Below are 21,017 nucleotides of genomic sequence, written 5' to 3' on the forward strand. Positions count from 1 at the left end.
AGGAAAGTGCAGGGGTTCGGATGAAGGGGACACTGCAGAAGTTAGGGGCACAAGGCAGGGTTGGTGGCAAAGGGTGCACAGGATGGGGGTGCAGGAGATGGGGAGCTCATGGATGCAGGAAAAATAGAGCAAGGCTGGGTGGGAATGAGACTGGGTGCCAAACTGGTACGTTTTCAGGGTGCATGTGTGCAGGGTCACGCACCTTGCTAATTATCCTTTGGTTTAGTATATTTCTTCCATAATTTAAATTGCATGTGTGTGTGTGTGTGTGTGTGTGTGTGTGTGTGTGTGTGTGTGTGTGTGTAAAACTCATTAACTCATGGGTGCCATGTAGGCACACATCTGAACAAGTGCACAGGATGTCACTCTTTGTGCACAAGAAAAAACTCACTCTACTCATGGATGGAAAATCTTAGGACTACTGGTTGAAGGCTCTAGCTGGGGCTGTGATCTTAAAGATGGAGGGGACTGACATGTAGGCCACTGAAAGGCTACATCAAGGAGAAAAGACTCCCACGAGCTCTCGCTGCCCCAGCACACGTGTTACTGTGAAGGGGGAGGAGGGAGACCCACCTCTCCCTGCCATGGTAACTCTGGCCCTGGGGCCATGGGATAGCCAACTGTCCTCTAGCCACAGCAGGACTGGGCTGGGGTTGAGACCAGTGGGTAGAGGTATCTCTCCCCACCAAAGCCCTATAAGCTCATATGGCATTTAATAGGCTGAGGCACAGCCACCTAGCCACATAGCTTACAGGGAACTCAGGTTCTAGGTTTCTTCCCACTGTAGGTTCTCCAATGGCTAACAAGAGTTGAGCTCTGACTGAAGCTTTCCCCACAGTCAGAGCAGCTGAATAGTTCTCTCTCGTCTGTAGGTTGTCTTATGTTTAACACACACGTGGACAAGGGGGAATCTAGTAGATATAGTGTACTTAGATTTCCAAAAAGCCTTGACAGGGTACATCACAAAAGGCTCTTGTGGAAATTAGGTTATCATGGGATAATTGGGAAGATCCTTCCATGGATTGAGAACTGGTTAAAAGACAGGAAACAAAGGGTAGGAATAAACGGTAAATTTTCAGAATGGAGAGGTGTAACCAGTGGTGTTCCCCCAGAGTCAGTCCTAGGACCAATCCTATTCAACTTATTAATAAATGATTTAGAGAAAGGGGTGAGCAGTGAGGTAGCCAGGTTGCGGACGTTACTAAACTGTTCAAGATAGTCAAGACCAAAGCAGGCTATGAAGAACTTCAAAAAAAGATCTCACCAAACTGAGTCACTGGACAACAAAATGGCAAATGAAATTTAATGTGGATAAGTGTAAAGTTATGCACATTGGAAAAAATAAACCCAACTACACATACAATATGATGGGGGCTAATTTAGCTACAACTAATCAGGAAAGAGATCTTGGAGTTATCGTGGATAGTTCTCTGAAAGTGACCTCAGTGTGCAGCGGCAGTCAAAAAAACAAATAGGATGCTAGGAATTATTAAAAAAGGGACAGAAAATAAGATGAATATCTTACCGCCCGTATATAAATCTACAGCACGCTCACATCTTGAATACTGTGAACAGATGTGGTCTCCTCACCTCAAAAAAGATATTTTGGCATTAAAATAGTTCAGAAAAGAGCAACTAAAATGATTAGGGGTTTGGAATGGGTCCCATATGAGGAGAGGCTAAAGAGACTGAGACTTTTCAGTTCAGAAAGAAGGGCCTGAGGAGGATATGATAGAGGTGTATAAAATCATGAGTGATGGGGAAAGGATGAATAAAGAAAAACTATTTACTTGTTCCCATAATATAAGAACTAGAGGACACCAAATGAAATTAGTGGGTAGCAGGTTTAAAACTAACACTGGTCTACAATTTTTTAAGAAGTCATCTGCTTCAGAGATAAAATGTGCTATTTATTATGTATTTTGATGTGCTAAATTCAATAATGACAATTAAAACAACTGATTGGCTTCTGTTTCCAAGATAGTTAAGTTTTTACATTTTATGTCTATGTATATTGTGTAGATAGTAGAGTTTTAATCATAAATTGTAAACCTAGGTCTTTTCATGCATTTGTTTGCTTTACATGATAATATTTCACCTGTCCTTTTTATGTAACACTTTAAAAATCAGCAAAAGGGTTATATAAATAAAATTTATTATGAAACAAAAAGCAAAAAACTATTATGTACATAGTTTAGTCCTATTCAGTGTCTACATGGCGTTTCTTGGCTTGTCTCTTGTATTCATTAAATGGACCATCTCTTGTCACTGTCCAGCAATAGTCTGCAAGCATTGATGGGCTCCATTTGCCCTAATAGCGTTTCTCCATTGTTGCAATGTCCTGGTGAAATCGCTTGCCGTGCTCATTGCTCACTGCTCCGCAGTTCAGTGGAAAAAAATCTAACAGAGTGCAAAAAATGTATCTTTGGTGACATGTTGCAACCAAGGCTTTTGTATGCCTTGAGGAGGTTTTCCACCAACAACCTGTAGTTGTCTGCCTTGTTGTTTCTGAGAAAATTTATTGCCACTAACTGGAAGGCTTTCCATGCCATTTTTTCCTTGCCATGCAGTGCATGGTCAAATGCACCATCTCAAAGAAGTTCACGAATCTGAGGACCAACAAAGACACCTTCCTTTATCTTAGCTTCACTTAACCTTGAAAATTTTCTACGGAGGTACTTGAAAGTTTGTGTATCCAGTCTGCAGACCAAGCAAGAGAGCAACATCCTTCAAATCGCCACAAAGCTGCCACTGATGTTGGTCATAGTTTATGCACCTCAAAAGTTGTTTCATGTTGTCATAGGTTTCCTTCATATGGACTACATGACCAGCAGGAATTGATGGCAAAACATTGCCATTATGCAGCCAAACATCCATGACTTCTAGGAATAACATGATGAAATTCATATAATGTATGACGCAATACCAGCTTCAGATTGCATCATTCATTGTTTTGCCTAAAAAGCAAGTACTGTCCAAACCCAGTCATAGATTTATTCATAGATCCAGTCAAAGGTGTATTTTAGTCATTTCTGGTTTAAATTGAGATCCCTTCCCTTTATAACTCACTTATCCTCCGCCATTCGCAAGTCAAGGGTCGTATATACTGACCCAATAGCATATCTTGAAAACTAGAGCCAATCAACAATTTTAAGCATCATTTTCGTTCTGTGACCCAGAATTAGTAAAGTTTGACTACAGTTATTTCAGAAGCATTTTGGCTGTAAAGCAGTGTAATAATAGAAAGTTCTTCTTCACACAGCACACAGTCAACCTGTGGAACTCCTTGCCAGAGGAGGCTGTGAAGGCTAGGACTGTAACAGAGGTTAAAAAAGAGCTACATAAAATCATGGAGATTAGGTCCCCCATAAAAGGATATTAGCGAGGGGGTAAGCAATGGTGCCCCTCGCCCTCTGTTTGTCAAAGGCTGGAGAAGGATGGCAGGAGAAAAATTGCTTGAGCATGATCTTCGGTCCACTGCCTCAGGGGCACCTGGTACTGGCCACTGTTGGAAGACAGGATACTAGGCTAGATGGACCTTTGGTCTGACTCAGTATGGCCGTTCTTATGTTAATGTTTGACCTGTGTTTGAAACCTTTTCTGCAATCAGAGCTGTTATGAGGCAACTCTCTTGTATGTTTTATCTGATGGTTAGTAAGGCAGGAGCACCGACTATAGCTTTCCCTGCAGTCAGAGCAGGTGAAGGGTAGCTCTCATGTGTGGGTTCTCCTATGTCTAACAAGGTGTGAGCTTCTACTGAAGTTTTTCCCACAGTCAGAGCAAGTAAAAGGTTTCTCTCCTGTGTGGGTTGTTCTATGTCTAACAAGCACTGACTTCTGACTGAAGCATCTCCCGCAGTCAAAGCAATTGAAAGGTTTCTCTCCTGTGTGAGTTCTCCTATGGAGAACTAGGTCTGATCTCCCGATAAAGCTTTTCCCACAGTCAGAGCAATTGAAAGGTTTCTCTCCTGTGTGTCTCCTCCTATGTGTAACAAGGTTTGACTTCTTCCTGAAGCTTTTCCCACAGTCAGAGCAATTGAAAGGTTTCTCCCCTGTGTGGATCCTCCTATGGATAACAAGCTCTGAATTCTCATTGAAGCTTTTCCCGCAGTCAGAGCAATTGAAAGGTTTCTCTCCCGTGTGGGTTTTCCTATGTCTAACAAGGTGTTCACTTCTACTGAAGCTTTTCCTACACTCAGAGCAATTGAAAGGTTTGTCTCCTGAGTGGGTCCTCCTATGGTTAACAAAGCATGAATTCTGATGGAAGCTTTTCCCACAGTCAGAGCAGTTGAAGGGTTTCTCCCCCGTACAGGCTCTCCTATGTGTAACAAGGTGTGAGCTGCTCAGAAAGCTTTTCCCACAGTCAGAGCAATTGAAAGGTTTCTCTCCTGTGTGGGTTCTCCTATGTCTAACAAGGTGTTCACTTCTACTAAAGCTTTTCCCACAGTCAGAGCAGTTATGGGGTGTCTCTCTTATATGTAGTATCTGATGGTTCGTAAAGCGCAAGTGCTGACTGAAGCTTTTCCCAGAGTCGGAGCACTTGAATGGCTTCTCTCCTGTGTGGGCTCTTTGATGTTCAATAGGAGTTTCACAGTCACTACAAGTGCAGGGTGACTGTCGATGGGGGATTTTCTGTTGAATGGTTTCTGTGTTTCTTTTCTCTCCTCTGCTCCTGTGACTTGATTTATCCTGTCCCCCTCCTGGATGGTTTCCATGCTGCCTTTCTGGGCTATGCTGACTCTCACAAGTCTCTCCCTGCTCACGTATCTGGGAAACATGCCCTTCAGGTCTTCCCAGTAACATCCCACATGGAGACACTTGCTCCGATCCCTCCTGCTGCACAAGATCACGGTTCTCAGGCAGCATCCCATCACCTGTTGGGATAGAGAAATAATACAGACAGGAGTTATTCTCTATGATGAGCTGAAAGAAAACTCTGAAAGAGGAATAGAAAAGGGGACACGCGCTCAAATAATGATTGAATTATCATGAGCTGAGTTCACCCTCCTTCTTCAGAACTCTTCCACAGAAGAGAAAACCCAGCCTTTCCTCATCCACCACACTCTGGCTCAAGTTGAAGACAGGCTAAAGAATCAGACAGACTTCATGAAAACACACAAGTAACACCTGCTATAAGCTGGTTTCTGAGGAAATTTAACTGATTGCTCACCTGTGTGGATGCCACTGATGATCTCCCCTTCCTCACAGCTCTGGTGATCTGGGACCTGCAACTCCTCCTCTCTCTCCACCCAGGAGATCACATGAACTTCAGAGAGTGGAAATCCTGTTTGCAGAGTAATTAATCAAGTGCTGATCTTGTTCATTAAGGTCTCTGCCATTCCTGCTTCCAGAGTCAGGATCTGAGTCACCCATCCAGAGAGGCTCCTTTCCCCACCTTGCAGAGACTGGGATCTGGCTGGTACAAGAGCCAAGGACACGCACACAACTGCAGTACAGGTGCATCCCCTCCCCCCACCTTGAGAATGGCCCAGCTCTTTCCCCAGGGGAGCTGAGCACTCCGCTGCACTCTCTAGGGTACAACTCAGTCCCCCTCAAAGCCCATTCCATCCCCCTCATCCCCAGTATCTCAGGGCAGGACAGGGACACACTGCTCAGAAGGGAAGCCCTAGGGAGGGCTGGCAGGTCTGACACCAAAGCCCCCAGACAGGGCTCAGACTGTAGCGGCCACATGCCAGGTCACTAGGACTTGGAGAAGAAGGACTAGCTCTAGCTCCCCAAGGCTCTGTCCACAAAGCTCCTGGCTGGTGGGCTGGGCTCCCCCTGCTCTTTGGCTCAGATGTTCTACTTGGGCCAGAAGAAGGCCCAAGATAGATATTGGGATAGAGAGTACGCTTATTAAGTTTGCAGATGATACCAAACTGGGTGGGGTTGCAACTTCTTTGGAGGATAGGGACATAATTCAAAATGACCTTAGCAAGTTAGAGAAATGGTCAGAGGTAAACAGGATGAGGTTTAATAAAGAGAAATGCAAAGTGCTCCACTTAGGAAGGAACAATCAGTTCCATACATACAAGATGGGAAGCGACTGTCTAGGAAGGAGCATGGCAGAAAGGGATCTAGGGGTCATAGTGGACCACAAGTTGAATATAAGTCAAAAGTGTGATGCTGTTGCAAAAAAAGCAAATATGATTCTAGGTTGTATCAACAGGTGTGTTGTAAGCAAAACTCGTGAAGTCATTCTGCCGCTCTACTCTGCACTAGTTAGGCCTCAGCTGGAGTACTGTGTCCAGTTCTGGGCGCCACATTTCAAGAAAGATGTGGAGAAATTGGAAAGGGTACAGAGAAGAGCGACAAGAATGATTAAAGATTTAGAGAACATGACCTATGAAGCCAGGCTTCATGAACTGGGCTTGTTTAGTTTGGAAAAAAGAAGATTAAGGGGGGACATGATAGCGGTTTTCAAATATCTAAAAGGGTATCACAAGGAGGAAGGAGAAAATTTGTTCCTCTTGGTTTCTGAGGACAGGACAAGGAGTAATGGGCTTAAAGTGCAGCAGGGGAGGTTTAGATTGGACATTAGGAAAAAATTCCTAACTGTCAGGGTGGTCAAATATTGGAATAAATTGCCAAGGGAGGTGGTGGAATCTCCCTCTCTGGAGATATTTAAGAACAGGTTAGATAGACATCTGGCAGGGATGGTGTAGACGGTGCTTGGTCCTGCCTTGAGGGCGGGGGGCTGGACTCGATGACCTCTTGAGGTCCCTTCCAGTCCTATTATTCTATGATTCTATGATTCTAAGACAGAGGAAGTTGCCTGAGCAGCTAAGTGAATCCTTGGCAGGCTGCTTCAGGCCCTGCCTATGCTCTTGAGCCCTGATCCCAACTACCTGTGTCTGGGTGAGCCCTGCTAGCTGCCCACAACAGCTGCCGTTCCTGTGGCTGCCCAGGGTGGCGCTAGGCTTCTCCAGCAACCAGCCAGGGTGAAGCTGGGCCATGCTGCTTCTCTGATGCTTGTGGCTGTTACTCAGCTCCTCGTCTGTAGCCTTGGTACTACTCTGCCAGCAGCAGCCTTTGTGTGGTTTCCCAGCCTGCCTCTTCCGGTGAGCCTGGCCTTTGATTTCGGGCCGCTCCAGGGAGACACACAATCTACCACATTTGCACCTTGTGAGCGCCTTCCCCTCAGCTTTGCTGTGTGCCGAGTCAATGGGAAAATTCTGATCTGATGACTAGGATTATCTTGTTTATGTCCATTATTTTTTAATTAAAACAAGCCAGGCTTTGGCAGAATGGTGGAGCACTGCTATCAACTAATCAAGAAATCACATTCCTGAGCAGGAAGAGGGCAATCAACACCGCTCTCTGCAGGGACTGCAAACACACAGTCCTACCAAATAGCTCACTGACCCTTGTGCACATGAACGGGATGAGGGGATAATGGATATGGATGTTTTGTTCAAACAAACAGGGAGAAGGCCAAGGGGGATAGCAACACATTGAATGCAACATTAATTTTGTTTGTGTCAATGTGAGAAAAGAAGTCACAGAAGGGGCATGTTGATACTGGCTGAGGGGCAGTGTTCTAGCTGCTGACTGAGCTGGTATCATTATTGGGTTGGAACAAGTCTCATTATACCTGTGCCTGAGGTGCTGGGACACTAGCACCCTGCTCCTTTCACAATAAACCTGGCCGAGTGCCTTAGCCTCTGAATGGAGCATGGGTCTTTCTTAGCAGTAACCCTGTGGTGTGCTGCTTGGATAAGCTGCACGCTCTGACAGTGCTGCTGGCATCAAGGCTCCAGAAAGAGCCACCCACCCTGAACAGCTGTAACGATGCTCTGTGGCGCTAGCAGCAATTCATAGGGCACTGCAGTCGCTATGGGAAGCAAAATTATCAAACCCAGCAGCACCTGGGAACTCTGGTGTAAATCAGGACCCCACTGTGCTATTGGGATGCTCATATGGAGTTAAGCATCACCCCTCTTTAGTGTAGGTATCCTTCCCAGTCCTGAGAAACAAGGACACACTATAATAGCTATTACAGAGAGAGGCGACCGCACACAGAGAGTCTAAGGGACTTGATCAAGGTCACACAGGAAGTCTATGACAGAGGCAGAGAACTGAACACAGGTCTCCTGAGCATGAAGCCAGACATTCACACAGGAAGAAAAAGTTCCTACCTGAAGATATAAAAAGACAAGACAGGTGACCTGATTTATCTCCGCTGCACAGAGAGGCAAGTGAACCCCAGAGAGAATGAAGCTGAACTTTTGAAAGGAAACCCAGCCTGTGCCTGAAATGCAAGGACAGCTCTGCTCACGTTTCTCTACTACAGAGCTACCTCAGACAAAATACTCGCAGAGCGTCAACTGCCTCATCCATCCTCCCTCAGCGCCAGCATCCAGCCCCTCCCACTGACAAATACCAGCATGTCACAGAGATTAGCTACAGGCAGGGAGGGACTCTGGGAACCGCACCCTCCTTCCAATCGCTGAGCACACTGCTGCACGGGGACCCTGAATCCACTAACAGCAGCCAGATCAAGACCTCTGGTACCAGCTGTTCCTGCCTGAGCCCTTCCACTCACACGTCTGGTCAAAATACAAGATGGGCAAGATAGCGGGGGAAGTGCAGCGAAACCTTAGGTGTGGGAAGAGCCATTGTTATATCCTTGAACCTGCCTTCCCTGGGAGGGAGCATGGAGGGGACAGTCTTTCACACAAGAGCCAGGATTATTATGGCAGATACTCCTGACATTGGGGGCAGAGGCAATGAATAACCCTGAACCAAACACAACCCAGATGCTCCAGAGCCCACCCACCTGCTGTTACCCAAGGGGACAGGAATCCTTACTCAGCCAGTTCACAGCCTCATAATTCTCCTGCATCACATCCCTGTAGAGGGCTCTCTGGCCCGGGTCCAGCAGAGCCCATTCCTCCTCAGAGAAGTACACAGCCACCTCCTCGAAGCTCACAGGCTCCGCCACGGCCATTTCCTGTCCCTGGCTCTGAAGGCTGGGAGCTGAGCTAGAGACAGACATGGGTGTTCTGCAGCCTGGCAGGGGGAGAAGGTGAATTAGAGACATTTTAGAAGGGGCTTTAATCCTTTCCACACCCCCATTCTGCCCAGACTCTGTCCGTGGTGAGACACATGCTAGACTCTGCCATTGTGGGTAAAAGTTTTAGTCTAGATATTCCAGAAACAGAAGTTAGATCCCAAATCCATATTCATTTCTCTCTGTACCTGGCGTGAGTTACAACATTACTGCGTCTGCAACAATGGGATTTAGTTCTCAGCACCCAGTGTTTCTGATAACAAGCCACATATTCATCTGCCTGAACATGGACATAGGCCAAATGCAGACTGCTGTATTTAAAACCCTTAGTCTTCATTCACAGATTTGCAGCATAAACTTTGCTCTCTCATCTGACAGAGACGTTATAAACCCTTTCCACAACAGAGAGTCAGTGAAGTTAACACCACCATTCAGATGCTTATTATTAAACACGTGTGCTGAGTGTTTGCAGGAAGAGCTCTTAAAATTCATGGATTCATGGGATCAGAAGATACCCTTAGTCATGCAATCCCCCTCTGTGGCACAAGCCATTACACTTAGTCCGGTTACCCAGGCACAAAGCTCTGATTCCCCACAGTGTACTTTCAAGAAAGTCCCCCAGTGATTTGAAGACATCAAGAGATGGGAGAATCCACCAGTTCTTTGTTCATTTGTTTCAGTAGCTAATCTGCTTCCCTATCAAACATTTGTGCCTCTTTTCTAGCCTAAAATAGTCTGGCTTCAGCTTTCACTTATTGGCTCTCACTGAGCCGTATCCACCCGATGGGGTGGGCAATACATTTTGATGGGGGGCAAATGGAAAGTGGCTGAGAGCTGCACTCTTCCATGACATTAATGCACAAAATGCAGGGTCTGGGATGGACATTGGGAGAAGAAGGAAGCTTGGGATAATGGTGTGGGATGCAGGACAGGTAGAGGGGTCTAGGAGGGAGTTTGGGTGAAGGAGGCAGGCTGTGATCTAGGACACTGGATTAGCCAACTACTCATTAGATATTTAAAGTAACTTTAATTTAGAGAAATGACTTGGTGGACTAATAAGGGGCTGTGGGTTTCTGACCACTGAGAGCTCTTGCATATATAGCTGCAGGAGGAGGACAGAGTTTGGGTATGCAGAGCAGAGGGCAGGAGTGGGGAGCAGAGATTAGGAGGGGAAGGGAGAGGTTGGGGTGGCAGAGGCAAGCTCTGGATAGGAGACTTATCTGAGTGACTCCTGGCCAGAGCCCAAGCATCGTAGGCAGGCAGGGAGCCTGCCCGACCCTCTCATTGGCTGCAGGGCCATGTGCATGTGTGAATAATTATAATCCAGAGGGGAGGGGGCACGGTGCTTTGTTTCTGGCCAGAAACCAGCCAATGAGATTGTCCTGGGGGTAGAAGCAGCACCTGAAGCCTTCTCCCCTCCCCTCTGGGTTCACAGTCACTTTCTGAATGACTTGCAGATGGGGAGTGGCATCCGTGGGTTGGATCCAATGGCTTCGTGGGGTGGATCTGGCCCATGGGCTGTATTTTACCCAGGCCTGCACTAGACTTAACAGCCCTTGGGGATCCAGCAGTTTCTTGCCTTGAACAAACTGATACAGTGGAAGCCAGTCAGCTACAAGCCTTTCAGCCTATTCATTGTTTGAAACCAACCCCAGATTGAAACTGACTGAGCAGTGAAATCTGAGCCTGAAGGTGCCGTCCATTGTGTGCTTTAACTTCACCCCTTTAGCATCACAAACTCACAGACCAGTGTTTCTCAAAGTGTCCACAGGTCCCCATGCAGCACCCCTGGGGCTCCTCACTGATCAGTGGGTGAGATTTAGGGCTGTGTGCACCGTGGTCGCTGGGTTTGGTTGGTAACTTCAATGACAATCCCATTAAGATGTTTTCACAGGAATTTTCTCATCATTTAAAGAATCTCCACCTGCAAACTCACCTTGTCTGAAAGCTCCCAGGGATTTTAATCTTCCTCTCTCCAGTGCAGAGGACAGAGTGTCTAGTGGGCGAAGGGATAAGAGAGGTGAGATTCTAGGTTCTCCTCTTTATAACAATGTCCCCACTCTGAACTCTGCATTTCAATTGTATCAGAGACCAGATACACACACACTCAGGTATTTAGTATAAAAGAGTCTGAAACTTTCATTTCCTCTCTCACTCGGGCACCTCCCAGCCATGCATCCAACATCCCTGCAGCCTCACACCCATCCCAGGAGAGAGAAGCTGTAAGTGAGACTTACTCTTCCCTCCTCACCCCCTCCCACTTGGTTTCTCATTCACTCACTGCCTCTTATCATATCCTGGAGCGGTGGTGGTGGGACACGTGGCCATCACAGTAACTTTGGCCATTTTGATCTCTGAATGGGAGGTTCAGTGTTTGCAAACCCCTGGCTCTATCTGCAAGCACTTGGGTCTGTTCGCTCAGTGTCTCTAAGGAGAGCAGAGTGATGTGGCCGTCATTCTCCATGTGGGAATTGAGGCAGGGGAAGGTTGGCTTCAGAGTCCAGATTCAATAATCTCAGATACTTGAACCACTTTCCCCTCATCCATCCCTTCCAGGTACCTTTGAACTGCCTCAGAGTCTCCGACAGAGCAATCGTTTTCTGGGAGAAACTGCTGACTTGTTCTTCCAGTTCAGGGGAAATCTCTGGCAGCTGGAACTGCCCCGTCTCACACCTGGACAGAAACAATTCCATGTGATTGTATTTAGTTTACTGCTGATAAGTTCTGGCTAGTAAGTCTCAGCTCTAACAGGCCTGGGGTTAGAATCCTCCAATTCTCCCAGCCTGAGAGCAGGGACAACACATCCCATGGCCGTGCAACCTTCCCCTCAAAGGTCCCATTGCTGTTCTTCACTTCTGGTCTGGGGAGACTGGCTGGAGGACTAAAGGGGAATTGAGTCTCTGCGGCCAACTTACTCCTTGGCCCAGGCACCGAGGAACAGAAGGTTCCCAGGTGAAGGGCTGAAAGAATCTGTCCACTAGGGACTACAGTGAGACACCAGCTCCCCCCTCCCACGCTCCTTCACACAGGTCTCCAAACAGCCCTCAGGTGGGACAGACTCTTGGTCCCTGCTGCTCTGGGCTGAATGTGCCCAGCAGTGACAGGCCCATGTTCCACCCCACAGTCCTGAAGTAGCCAGTCCCCAGGGAGGTGAGAGCTCTAGGAAACACCTGAGGTCAGACTGTGTCCTGAATGGGGAATTCCAGAGTCTAAAGTGCGAGGATGAGACCCTCAGAATTAAATGAGTCAGAGATATTTGTATCTAACACCTGGCTGTAGAGCCCTGTGGAGATGTGGTGCTAACATCAGTTCCAAGCCCTTTCCCTGCGCTCTGCAGTGTGAGGAGAGTGAGAGCCACGTACCTACTCAGGGCGCTTCTGACGTCCTAGAAAAAAAGACAAAGAATCTCAGCTCCATTGGACACCCACAGGGGACCTCACAGAAAGGATTTTGCAAACATGGGAAGAGGCCCTGCCCTGGCCCCAGGAACATGGATCCCCTGAGTGAATGGGGCTTTGCCATCTCTAATAGCTCTGTGCCTGTAACTCTACAAAGCACAAGAGTCACCCACATGGCAGCAATGCGCAAGGTATTATACTGAGATCTGACAGCTGGACCCCAGCACCTGTGATTCAGGAGCCTCCCTTCCCTGTGTGAGGAGCTGGGATGTTTCTCCCTCAGTCTCACCTGCAGGAATTCACTGGCTGGCTTCTGACACTTCCCCTCCAGCTCACCGATCCACTCACTGAGGCGGGAAATCTGCATGGAGAGGTTCCTGATAGTGTCAGTCTGGAACCTCCCAATCTCCTCATCTAACTTCTCCAGCTGGGCCAGCAGGAGTCGCTCTTGTTCCTCCAGGAACAGCTGCAGCTGCTGAAACTCGGCCACAATCATCTGCCTCTCTGCTTGGGTCCATTTCTGTGTGAAAACAGGGAAAGGGCTGGTGAGGGGCATGGACAGAGCCCAGAGCTCTTTCATGGGGAACAGTGCGCAGCAGCAAGAATTTCTTGGAAAACCCTAAAATGTGTGACATTTGACTCTACTTTGTGATTACTCGGCAGAGGCGACTCTCCCAGCATCTCCTTTGACCCATGTCCCTTAGTCATGGGCAACATCTTCTGTCATTCATGGGCTCTGGGAATTCAGACCCAGAGCAGCAGGAGGCAGGACTCAGCACCAGCCTGACAGAGATACCCAGAGAGGAAAAAGAAGCAAACATGTTAATGCACCAAGTGAGCAGACAGACCTTCAGGGGACATTCAGCTCACTTGGGAAAGCCACAAAGGCTGGACACGAACTCATGCTGACATGGATGCTCAGGGCCTGCCTACACATGGATCTCAGCCAGCAATCCATGATCCAGGAGAAACACAAACAAGCCCAACCTCACCAAGGCCACACAGGAGTCTGCCTCCTATCACAGCCCTCCCACTGCCAGTCCCTGCTGGTCCATAGCCACAAGCACTTACCAGATACTCCTGGCTTTTCCCTTCTGCTGTTGTTTTCCTTCTCAGCAGCTTTTCTCTCTCCTTCTTCAGAGTCTTCAAATGAGTCTCCAATTTGTCCTGAGGAAGCAGATGTAAGCACGAGGGCAAACCCCATTAGATGTTGGGAGCCCATTTATCTGCCTTTAAGAGAGTCCCAATTTTGTGGAACTCTGCCCTTGTCCAGCAGGGACTCAGCCCTGGACGTGGGTTTGTCCATAGAAAAAGAGACAGGAAAAGACTGAGGGTATGTCTACACAGCAAAGTTAATTTGGAATCACAGCTTGGAGGGAGCCTGCCATGCACCCCGGGCACCCAGAGACATGCCAGCAAGCTTGTCGCCAGTGTCGTCCAAGGCCAGGGAGGCCTCGACATGTGAGTGCCATCACTGTCCCCTTATGTGGGGGGGGGACCTAGGGACTGCGCGTGTGGTCCTTGCTGACCACAGATCATGCAGCAACCTGTGCATGTGCCACACAGGGGCCCTGGCCTGTTACCCACACGAATATATGTATGAAGGCACATGACATGCTCCTGACCCCGGGGACAGACACTGCACAATGCCCTCTCTCCAGAAGCTCCCTCTATGCAGAGGCAGGGCACATCTCCCCTCCCCTGCCACCACTCCCCCACACAATATACAACACAGGGGCATGGGTGCAGTCCTGGGCCAGCTCACACTCCCAGGGATAGCAGGACATGATGGTGCGGAGACCTGCCGTCCTCACCTTGCAGAGTGGGGCAGGGTTTCACCCACTGTGTCCCCAGGGATAACTGAGCAGGTCTCGTTTCTCCACAGCTGCACCAGCTGCGAGTGCAGGGCGCACCAGCTGCGAGTGCAGGGCGCAGCACCCCGCCCAGGACAGCCTCCCGCACCCGGGCCAGCAGGATGACCCGGCACCTGGAGGAGTACCACTGGCAGCACCTGGCACTATATGTCAGGCAGGTCTGCTGCCAGGAGCGCTGGGTGGAGGAAGACCTGCAGCTGCAGCAGGAGGGCTTGCAGGAGCTGCTGGAGCAGGGCCGTGCCATCCACGACAACCTGTAGACCCTGGTGCAGAGACTGGTGCCGGCTGCCGCTCCAGCCCCTGTGGCTGCCCCAGCTATCGCTCCTCCTCCGACTCCTGCTCCCCCTCCCCGCTTCTTCTTCCTCCCCTGCCACCTGTTCCCCCTCCCGCCCCCTCGGGGACGCCAAGGCCCCCCCACACGCAGTGCTGGGAGACAGGAGGGCCGGGAAGACCCCCAACCCTGAGGTTCTCCTCCCCCTTCTTCTCCTTGCCTTCCCCTTCCAGATCCTTCCTCCCAGGTGTCCCTCTCCCTCCTCCCCTCTCCAGCCTCCTTTCCCAACTCTCACCAGGGTTTCATCCCCCCCAGTTTTGTTAAATAAAGAGCTTTTGTTCATGAAAATACAGGTATTTTATTGGACATCAGGAAGGGGGGTTAAGGAGGGGTAAGCGGAAGGACATGAGGGAGGAATGAGGCACAAGCCCCCAGTGGGGCAGACCAGGGAGGCTGAGTGCTCCTCAGGGTGGATGCTCTCCCGCAGGGCCTCCTGGATACTGACAGCCCCCCCAATAGATATCCTGGATGGCAGCCTGCAGCAGGTGCAGCCAGGCTGATAGCAACGCATCCACAAGATGCACCCGAGTGCCCTGGGGCTGCTCTGGCTCCATGTTGCAGAGTGCCAGGGTGTCTTGAATGAGAGCAACCAGAGCACTCCGAGACACAAATGCTTTGCTGTCCCGCAGCAAGGCAGGAAATCAAGCAGGGACACCTGAGCATTGGCTGCCTGGGGAGGGGGGGAAGGGGGGTTATGTGTGTGTCCCCTTAAGCACAAGCCTCAGCCTCAGGCAACAGCCACACAAAGATACCCCTGACCTGGTTCCAGCCGGCCTTAAATCCAATTCTGTGTCCACTCAGTGTGGATGCAGTAGTTCAAATTAGCAAAACGCTAATTCAGACTGCATTTTGTGTGTACACGCGTTAATTCGAGTTAGTTAATTTGAATTAAGCTATTTCGAATTAAGATAACTCAAATTAACGCTGTGGTGTAGACATACTCTGAGGATGCAGGAGGACACCTGTAACGGTTGAGAACGGATCAGTGGTGGCACCTTCCTAAAGAACGTTGCAGGTGGGGATTAGGGAGGTAAAAATGCTTAACAATACTAATCACAACCTCGTCATCTCCAGCCTGATTCTGGCCTGCATATTTATACCTGCCTCTGGAAATTTCCACTACATGCATCTGACGAAGTGGGTCTTTGCCCATGAAAGCTTATGCTCCTACACTTCAGTTAGTCTATAAGGACTCCGTGCCGCTTTTGCAGATTCAGACTAACACGGCTACCCCTCTGATACTGAATACTAATCATGTAACCGATTACAATTTTATCAATGACAGTATTTTTTAACCTGCTGACAGGCAGGGCTGGTAGTGGAAATAGGCTCTCCTGGTATCGGGGATCTCTCACAAGGTCTGCTGGGGGCAGCCACAATAACTGCTGGCCAATAGGAACTCCCAGCAGCTGCAGACTGACAGTAGCTGCCAGAGGCAAGTGGGCACTGCTGGGACAGTGGGAAGTTTAACCAGTAACTGGCACCAATAACCATTAGCTCATCAGTTAACCAGTTTGAACTCTTGCTACAATCCAGTTGAATCCCAGTTCTGCCTGGCATAGACCTGTGCTTCCTGAAACCCTGCTATGGGTGGAGTGAAGGCGCTCGGGGCCCCACACAGCATCCAGCCCAGCAACCTCATCTAGTGCCCAGCTGCTGCATCAGAGTTTAACCCCTCATGGAGCAGCCCAGGAGTTCAGCATCTTAGCGGGAAACCTCCTCTCCCTCCGGGGCCTGGGGCTTTATCAAGGCATCTTTCCCTCATAAGGGCCACACTTCACTGTTCAGTGATGCTGAGGGGCAGGGAGCTAGGTCCCTACCAGTTAGGGCAGGGATTTTCCCTTGCTGGGTGTTGTGCAGGGCCCAGATGCCACTGCGGGTCTATAAGGCAAATGCCAGATTATTAGTCCTGTTCCTCCAATCAGTAACAGTGTGTAACCTCCTCTTCTCCAGTCCCAAGGCAGCTCACTGACCGAGTGGCCTGTTGCTCCTGTGATCTAAACCTCTCTGATTGTTAACAACTTCCCTTGTGCAAACACCCCTCCTGTCACCAGTGAGGGCTGGGTTTCAGGATTCAGAGCCTCAGAGAAACATTTCCCACATCAGGTATCTGTAAAGACTTGATGTAAGTTGCCACAAAGCCAGAGCGTTTACTTTTTACAGCATCACTTGTACCATGAAGGCTTTACAGAGCTGTGCCACACCTGTGCCCGGTAACAGTCAGTGAAATTAGCCTGTAATTAAAACCCAATGTTATTTCCCATCACACTGGACAGCCACTCTGTACCTTGTACTCCTGGGCAGCTTCCTGTACAGGCGCCATCGTTAGATCCCAGGATCTGTCACACACCACACAGATGGGAGTTTGATCCTCTTCACAGAACAGCTTCAGAGCCTCCTGGTGCTCCCCACACACCCCGTCCCATCTTGGTCTCTTTGCTGCCTGGAAACTCAGTGGCTTGGCTAGTTCCACCACGTTTGCCAGCTGCCGGTTGGGCCGGAGGGGTCCCTGCTGCTCAGTGTCTCTGCCCTGAGGGCTGAGGGGGGCCTGGCAGGAATTGTGCCCACACTCCAGAGCGACAGGGGCTGTGAAATCCTCCAGGCAGACGGGACGCGGCGCTTCCTCCCGGACACTTTCCACGGGGCTCTCTGCAGCCATGGCTGCCTCTGGGCTGGGCAGCCGCTTCCCTGCGCTCGGCAATGGGGGGGTAAGTCCGGGGGGGGGGGGGGCCTGAGGCACCAGCACTGAGAATACAAAAAATCAAAATTAAAAACCAAAAAACCCCCAAAAGCTTCGCTCCCGCCCTGCCCCCTCACAGGGCCTCCCCTGCGCCCCTCAGCCCGCTGCCCAGCCAGGCCCCCCCCCTCCTGCCCCCTCACAGGGCCTCCCCTGCGCCCCTCAGCCCGCTGCCCAGCCAGGCCCCCCCCCGCCCCCTCACAGGGCCTCCCCTGCGCCCCTCAGCCCGCTGCCCAGCCAGGCCCCCCCCTCCTGCCCCCTCACAGGGCCTCCCCTGCGCCCCTCAGCCCGCTGCCCAGCCAGGCCCCCCCGTGTTCAAATCCCCCCCACAGTCCCTCGCGCACCCCCCGCCCGGCGGGAGCATCAGGAGGGGCCGAGAGCCCGAGGGGGCCGATCCCCAGCGCCGGACCTACCCGCAGCGCAGGCCGGGGGGGTCGCAGCCCCTCCCCCAGCTCCCTCGCGCTGCGCTGCGGCCAGCCCCTCAGCGAGTAACGGCACCAACGGCCCCTTCCAACGGCTCCCGCCTCAGGGCGCGCGGCGCGGGGCCAGAGCACGGCCGGGAACGCAGGGAATGGGGCGGGCGCGGTCAGACCGCGCATGCGCAGCAGTCAATGACTCCGATGAGAATCCAGCGCCAGGGCTTAGCTCAGACCGAGGGGCTCCCCTCAGTGACGTTGTTCGCTCCGCCCCTTGCTCTGAAGCCCGAGTGACAAGCGAACCCCCGGCTGTCAGGCCCGAGTGACGTGCGATTTCCCCGCCCCCGTATGGCGTCATCAATGACGTTGATTGCCCCGCCCCTTGCTCTCCCGCCCGGGTGACAGGGATTCCCCTGCCCAGCTGCCGCGCCGGGAGTGACGGGCTGGGCCTGAGACACTGAGGGCGGGGGGCGAGGGATTCGGAAGGGGGCCGGATCCGGGGCTCCATGAACCAATCAGAGCGCGGAGCCACAGCGACGTCACGGGCCCCGCCTCCTGGCGCGTGACACAGACCCGCCGCTCGGGACCCTGCGGCGGGAGCGCGCGAGCTCGGGCCCCGCCCCCCGCCCCGACCCGGAGCCCGGGCCCAGAACGTGTCACCCCGGCTGGGCCGAGACACGCGGCACGTGCGGGGGGGCCGGGCCCTGGGCCGGGGCAGGCAGCTCCTGGGACCCCCCCCCCGCGCAACCCTGCTGCAACCGTGACACCCCCTGCGAGCTCCCCGCAACCTCCCCTGTGACCGTGACACCCCCCTGCCACCACCCCCGCAACCTCCCCTGCGACCGTGACACCCCCTGCGAGCCCCCCGCAACCTCCCCTGCAACCGTGACACCCCCTGCGAGCCCCCCGCAACCTCCCCTGCGACCGTGACACCCCCTGCGAGCCCCCCGCAACCTCCCCTGCAACCGTGACACCCCCTGCGAGCCCCCCGCAACCTCCCCTGCGACCGTGACACCCCCTGCGAGCCCCCCGCAACCTCCCCTGCAACCGTGACACCCCCTGCGAGCCCCCCGCAACCCCCCTGTGACCGTGACACCCCCCTGCCACCACCCCCGCAACCTCCCCTGCGACCGTGACACCCCCTGCGAGCCCCCCGCAACCTCCCCTGCAACCGTGACACCCCCCTGCCACCACCCCCGCAACCTCCCCTGTGACCGTGACACCCCCTGCGAGCCCCCCGCAACCTCCCCTGCAACCGTGACACCCCCCTGCCACCACCCCCGCAACCTCCCCTGTGACCGTGACACCCCCTGCGAGCCCCCCGCAACCTCCCCTGCAACCGTGACACCCCCCTGCGAGCCCCCCGCAACCTCCCCTGTGACCGTGACACCCCCTGCGAGCCCCCCGCAACCTCCCCTGCAACCGTGACACCCCCCTGCCACCACCCCCGCAACCTCCCCTGCGACCGTGACACCCCCTGCGAGCCCCCCGCAACCTCCCCTGCAACCGTGACACCCCCTGCGAGCCCCCCGCAACCTCCCCTGCGACCGTGACACCCCCTGCGAGCCCCCCGCAACCTCCCCTGCAACCGTGACACCCCCTGCGAGCCCCCCGCAACCTCCCCTGCGACCGTGACACCCCCTGCGAGCCCCCCGCAACCTCCCCTGCAACCGTGACACCCCCTGCGAGCCCCCCGCAACCCCCCTGTGACCGTGACACCCCCCTGCCACCACCCCCGCAACCTCCCCTGCGACCGTGACACCCCCTGCGAGCCCCCCGCAACCTCCCCTGCAACCGTGACACCCCCCTGCCACCACCCCCGCAACCTCCCCTGTGACCGTGACACCCCCTGCGAGCCCCCCGCAACCTCCCCTGCAACCGTGACACCCCCCTGCCACCACCCCCGCAACCTCCCCTGTGACCGTGACACCCCCTGCGAGCCCCCCGCAACCTCCCCTGCAACCGTGACACCCCCCTGCGAGCCCCCCGCAACCTCCCCTGTGACCGTGACACCCCCTGCGAGCCCCCCGCAACCTCCCCTGCAACCGTGACACCCCCCTGCCACCACCCCCGCAACCTCCCCTGAGACCGTGACACCCCCTGCGAGCCCCCCGCAACCTCCCCTGAGACCGTGACACCCCCCTGCCACCACCCCCGCAACCTCCCCTGCGACCGTGACACCCCCTGCGAGCCCCCCGCAACCTCCCCTGCAACCGTGACACCCCCCTGCCACCACCCCCGCAACCTCCCCTGTGACCGTGACACCCCCTGCGAGCCCCCCGCAACCTCCCCTGCAACCGTGACACCCCCCTGCCACCACCCCCGCAACCTCCCCTGTGACCGTGACACCCCCTGCGAGCCCCCCGCAACCTCCCCTGTGACCGTGACACCCCCCTGCCACCACCCCCACAACCCCTCTGCGACCGTGACACCCCCTGCGAGCCCCCCGCAACCTCCCCTGCAACCGTGACACCCCCCTGCCACCACCCCCGCAACCTCCCCTGTGACCGTGACACCCCCTGCGAGCCCCCCGCAACCTCCCCTGCAACCGTGACACCCCCCTGCCACCACCCCCGCAACCTCCCCTGTGACCGTGACACCCCCTGCGAGCCCCCCGCAACCTCCCCTGTGACCGTGACACCCCCCTGCCACCACCCCCGCAACCTCCCCTGTGACCGTGACACCCCCTGCCACCACCCCCGCAACCTCCCCTGCGACCGTGACACCCCCCTGCCACCACCCCCGCAACCTCCCCTGCGACCGTGACACCCCCTGCGAGCCCCCCGCAACCCCCCTGTGACCGTGACACCCCCTGCGAGCCCCCCGCAACCCCCCTGCGACCGTGACACCCCCCTGCGAGCCCCCCGCAACCTCCCCTGCGACCGTGACACCCCCCTGCGAGCCCCCCGCAACCTCCCCTGCGACCGTGACACCCCCTGCGAGCCCCCCGCAACCTCCCCTGCGACCGTGACACCCCCTGCGAGCCCCCCGCAACCTCCCCTGTGACCGTGACACCCCCTGCGAGCCCCCCGCAACCTCCCCTGCGACCGTGACACCCCCCTGCCACCACCCCCGCAACCTCCCCTGCGACCGTGACACCCCCCTGCCACCACCCCCGCAACCTCCCCTGCGACCGTGACACCCCCTGCGAGCCCCCCGCAACCTCCCCTGCGACCGTGACACCCCCTGCGAGCCCCCCGCAACCTCCCCTGCAACCGTGACACCCCCTGCGAGCCCCCCGCAACCTCC

General features: G+C 53.6%; 1 protein-coding gene across 2 annotated transcripts; it reads right to left on the reverse strand.

Annotated features, from left to right (window-relative positions):
• Nucleotides 1–1,629: 1,629 nt before the first annotated feature.
• LOC142821490 (uncharacterized) lies at nucleotides 1,630–18,216 on the reverse strand. Of its 2 annotated transcripts, XM_089773352.1 has the most exons (10): nucleotides 17,766–18,216; nucleotides 16,903–17,360; nucleotides 13,482–13,577; nucleotides 12,700–12,930; nucleotides 12,375–12,397; nucleotides 11,573–11,685; nucleotides 10,949–11,008; nucleotides 8,811–9,011; nucleotides 5,170–5,283; nucleotides 1,630–4,873 (listed from the first exon to the last, which is right to left on the reverse strand). In XM_089773352.1, exons 2-10 carry the CDS (start codon nucleotides 17,272–17,274, stop codon nucleotides 3,714–3,716), a joined length of 2,370 nt encoding a protein of 789 aa, XP_089629478.1. In that variant the 5' UTR covers nucleotides 17,275–17,360; nucleotides 17,766–18,216; the 3' UTR covers nucleotides 1,630–3,713. The 2 variants fall into 2 exon arrangements, with proteins under 2 accessions (XP_089629478.1, XP_089629479.1); XM_089773353.1 differs by lacking the exon at nucleotides 5,170–5,283.
• Nucleotides 18,217–21,017: the final 2,801 nt, after the last annotated feature.

The sequence above is a fragment of the Pelodiscus sinensis genome, chromosome 25 (genome assembly GCF_052426305.1).
Source record: "Pelodiscus sinensis isolate ZL-2025 chromosome 25, ASM5242630v1, whole genome shotgun sequence".
NCBI lineage: Eukaryota > Metazoa > Chordata > Testudines > Trionychidae > Pelodiscus > Pelodiscus sinensis.

What these genes read in the sequence shown, in the direction of transcription:
- LOC142821490 (XM_089773352.1), bottom strand. Translation starts at nt 17,274, where the DNA reads ATGGCTGCAGAGAGCCCCGTGGAAAGTGTCCGGGAGGAAGCGCCGCGT. An exon ending in TGAGGCTGTGAACTGGCTGA is followed by an intron (nt 5,284 to 8,810) that starts GTAAGGATTCCT and finishes CTCTGCAAACAG; the next exon opens with GATTTCCACTCTCTGAAGTT. An exon ending in CATCAGTGGCATCCACACAG is followed by an intron (nt 4,874 to 5,169) that starts GTGAGCAATCAG and finishes CTATCCCAACAG; the next exon opens with GTGATGGGATGCTGCCTGAG.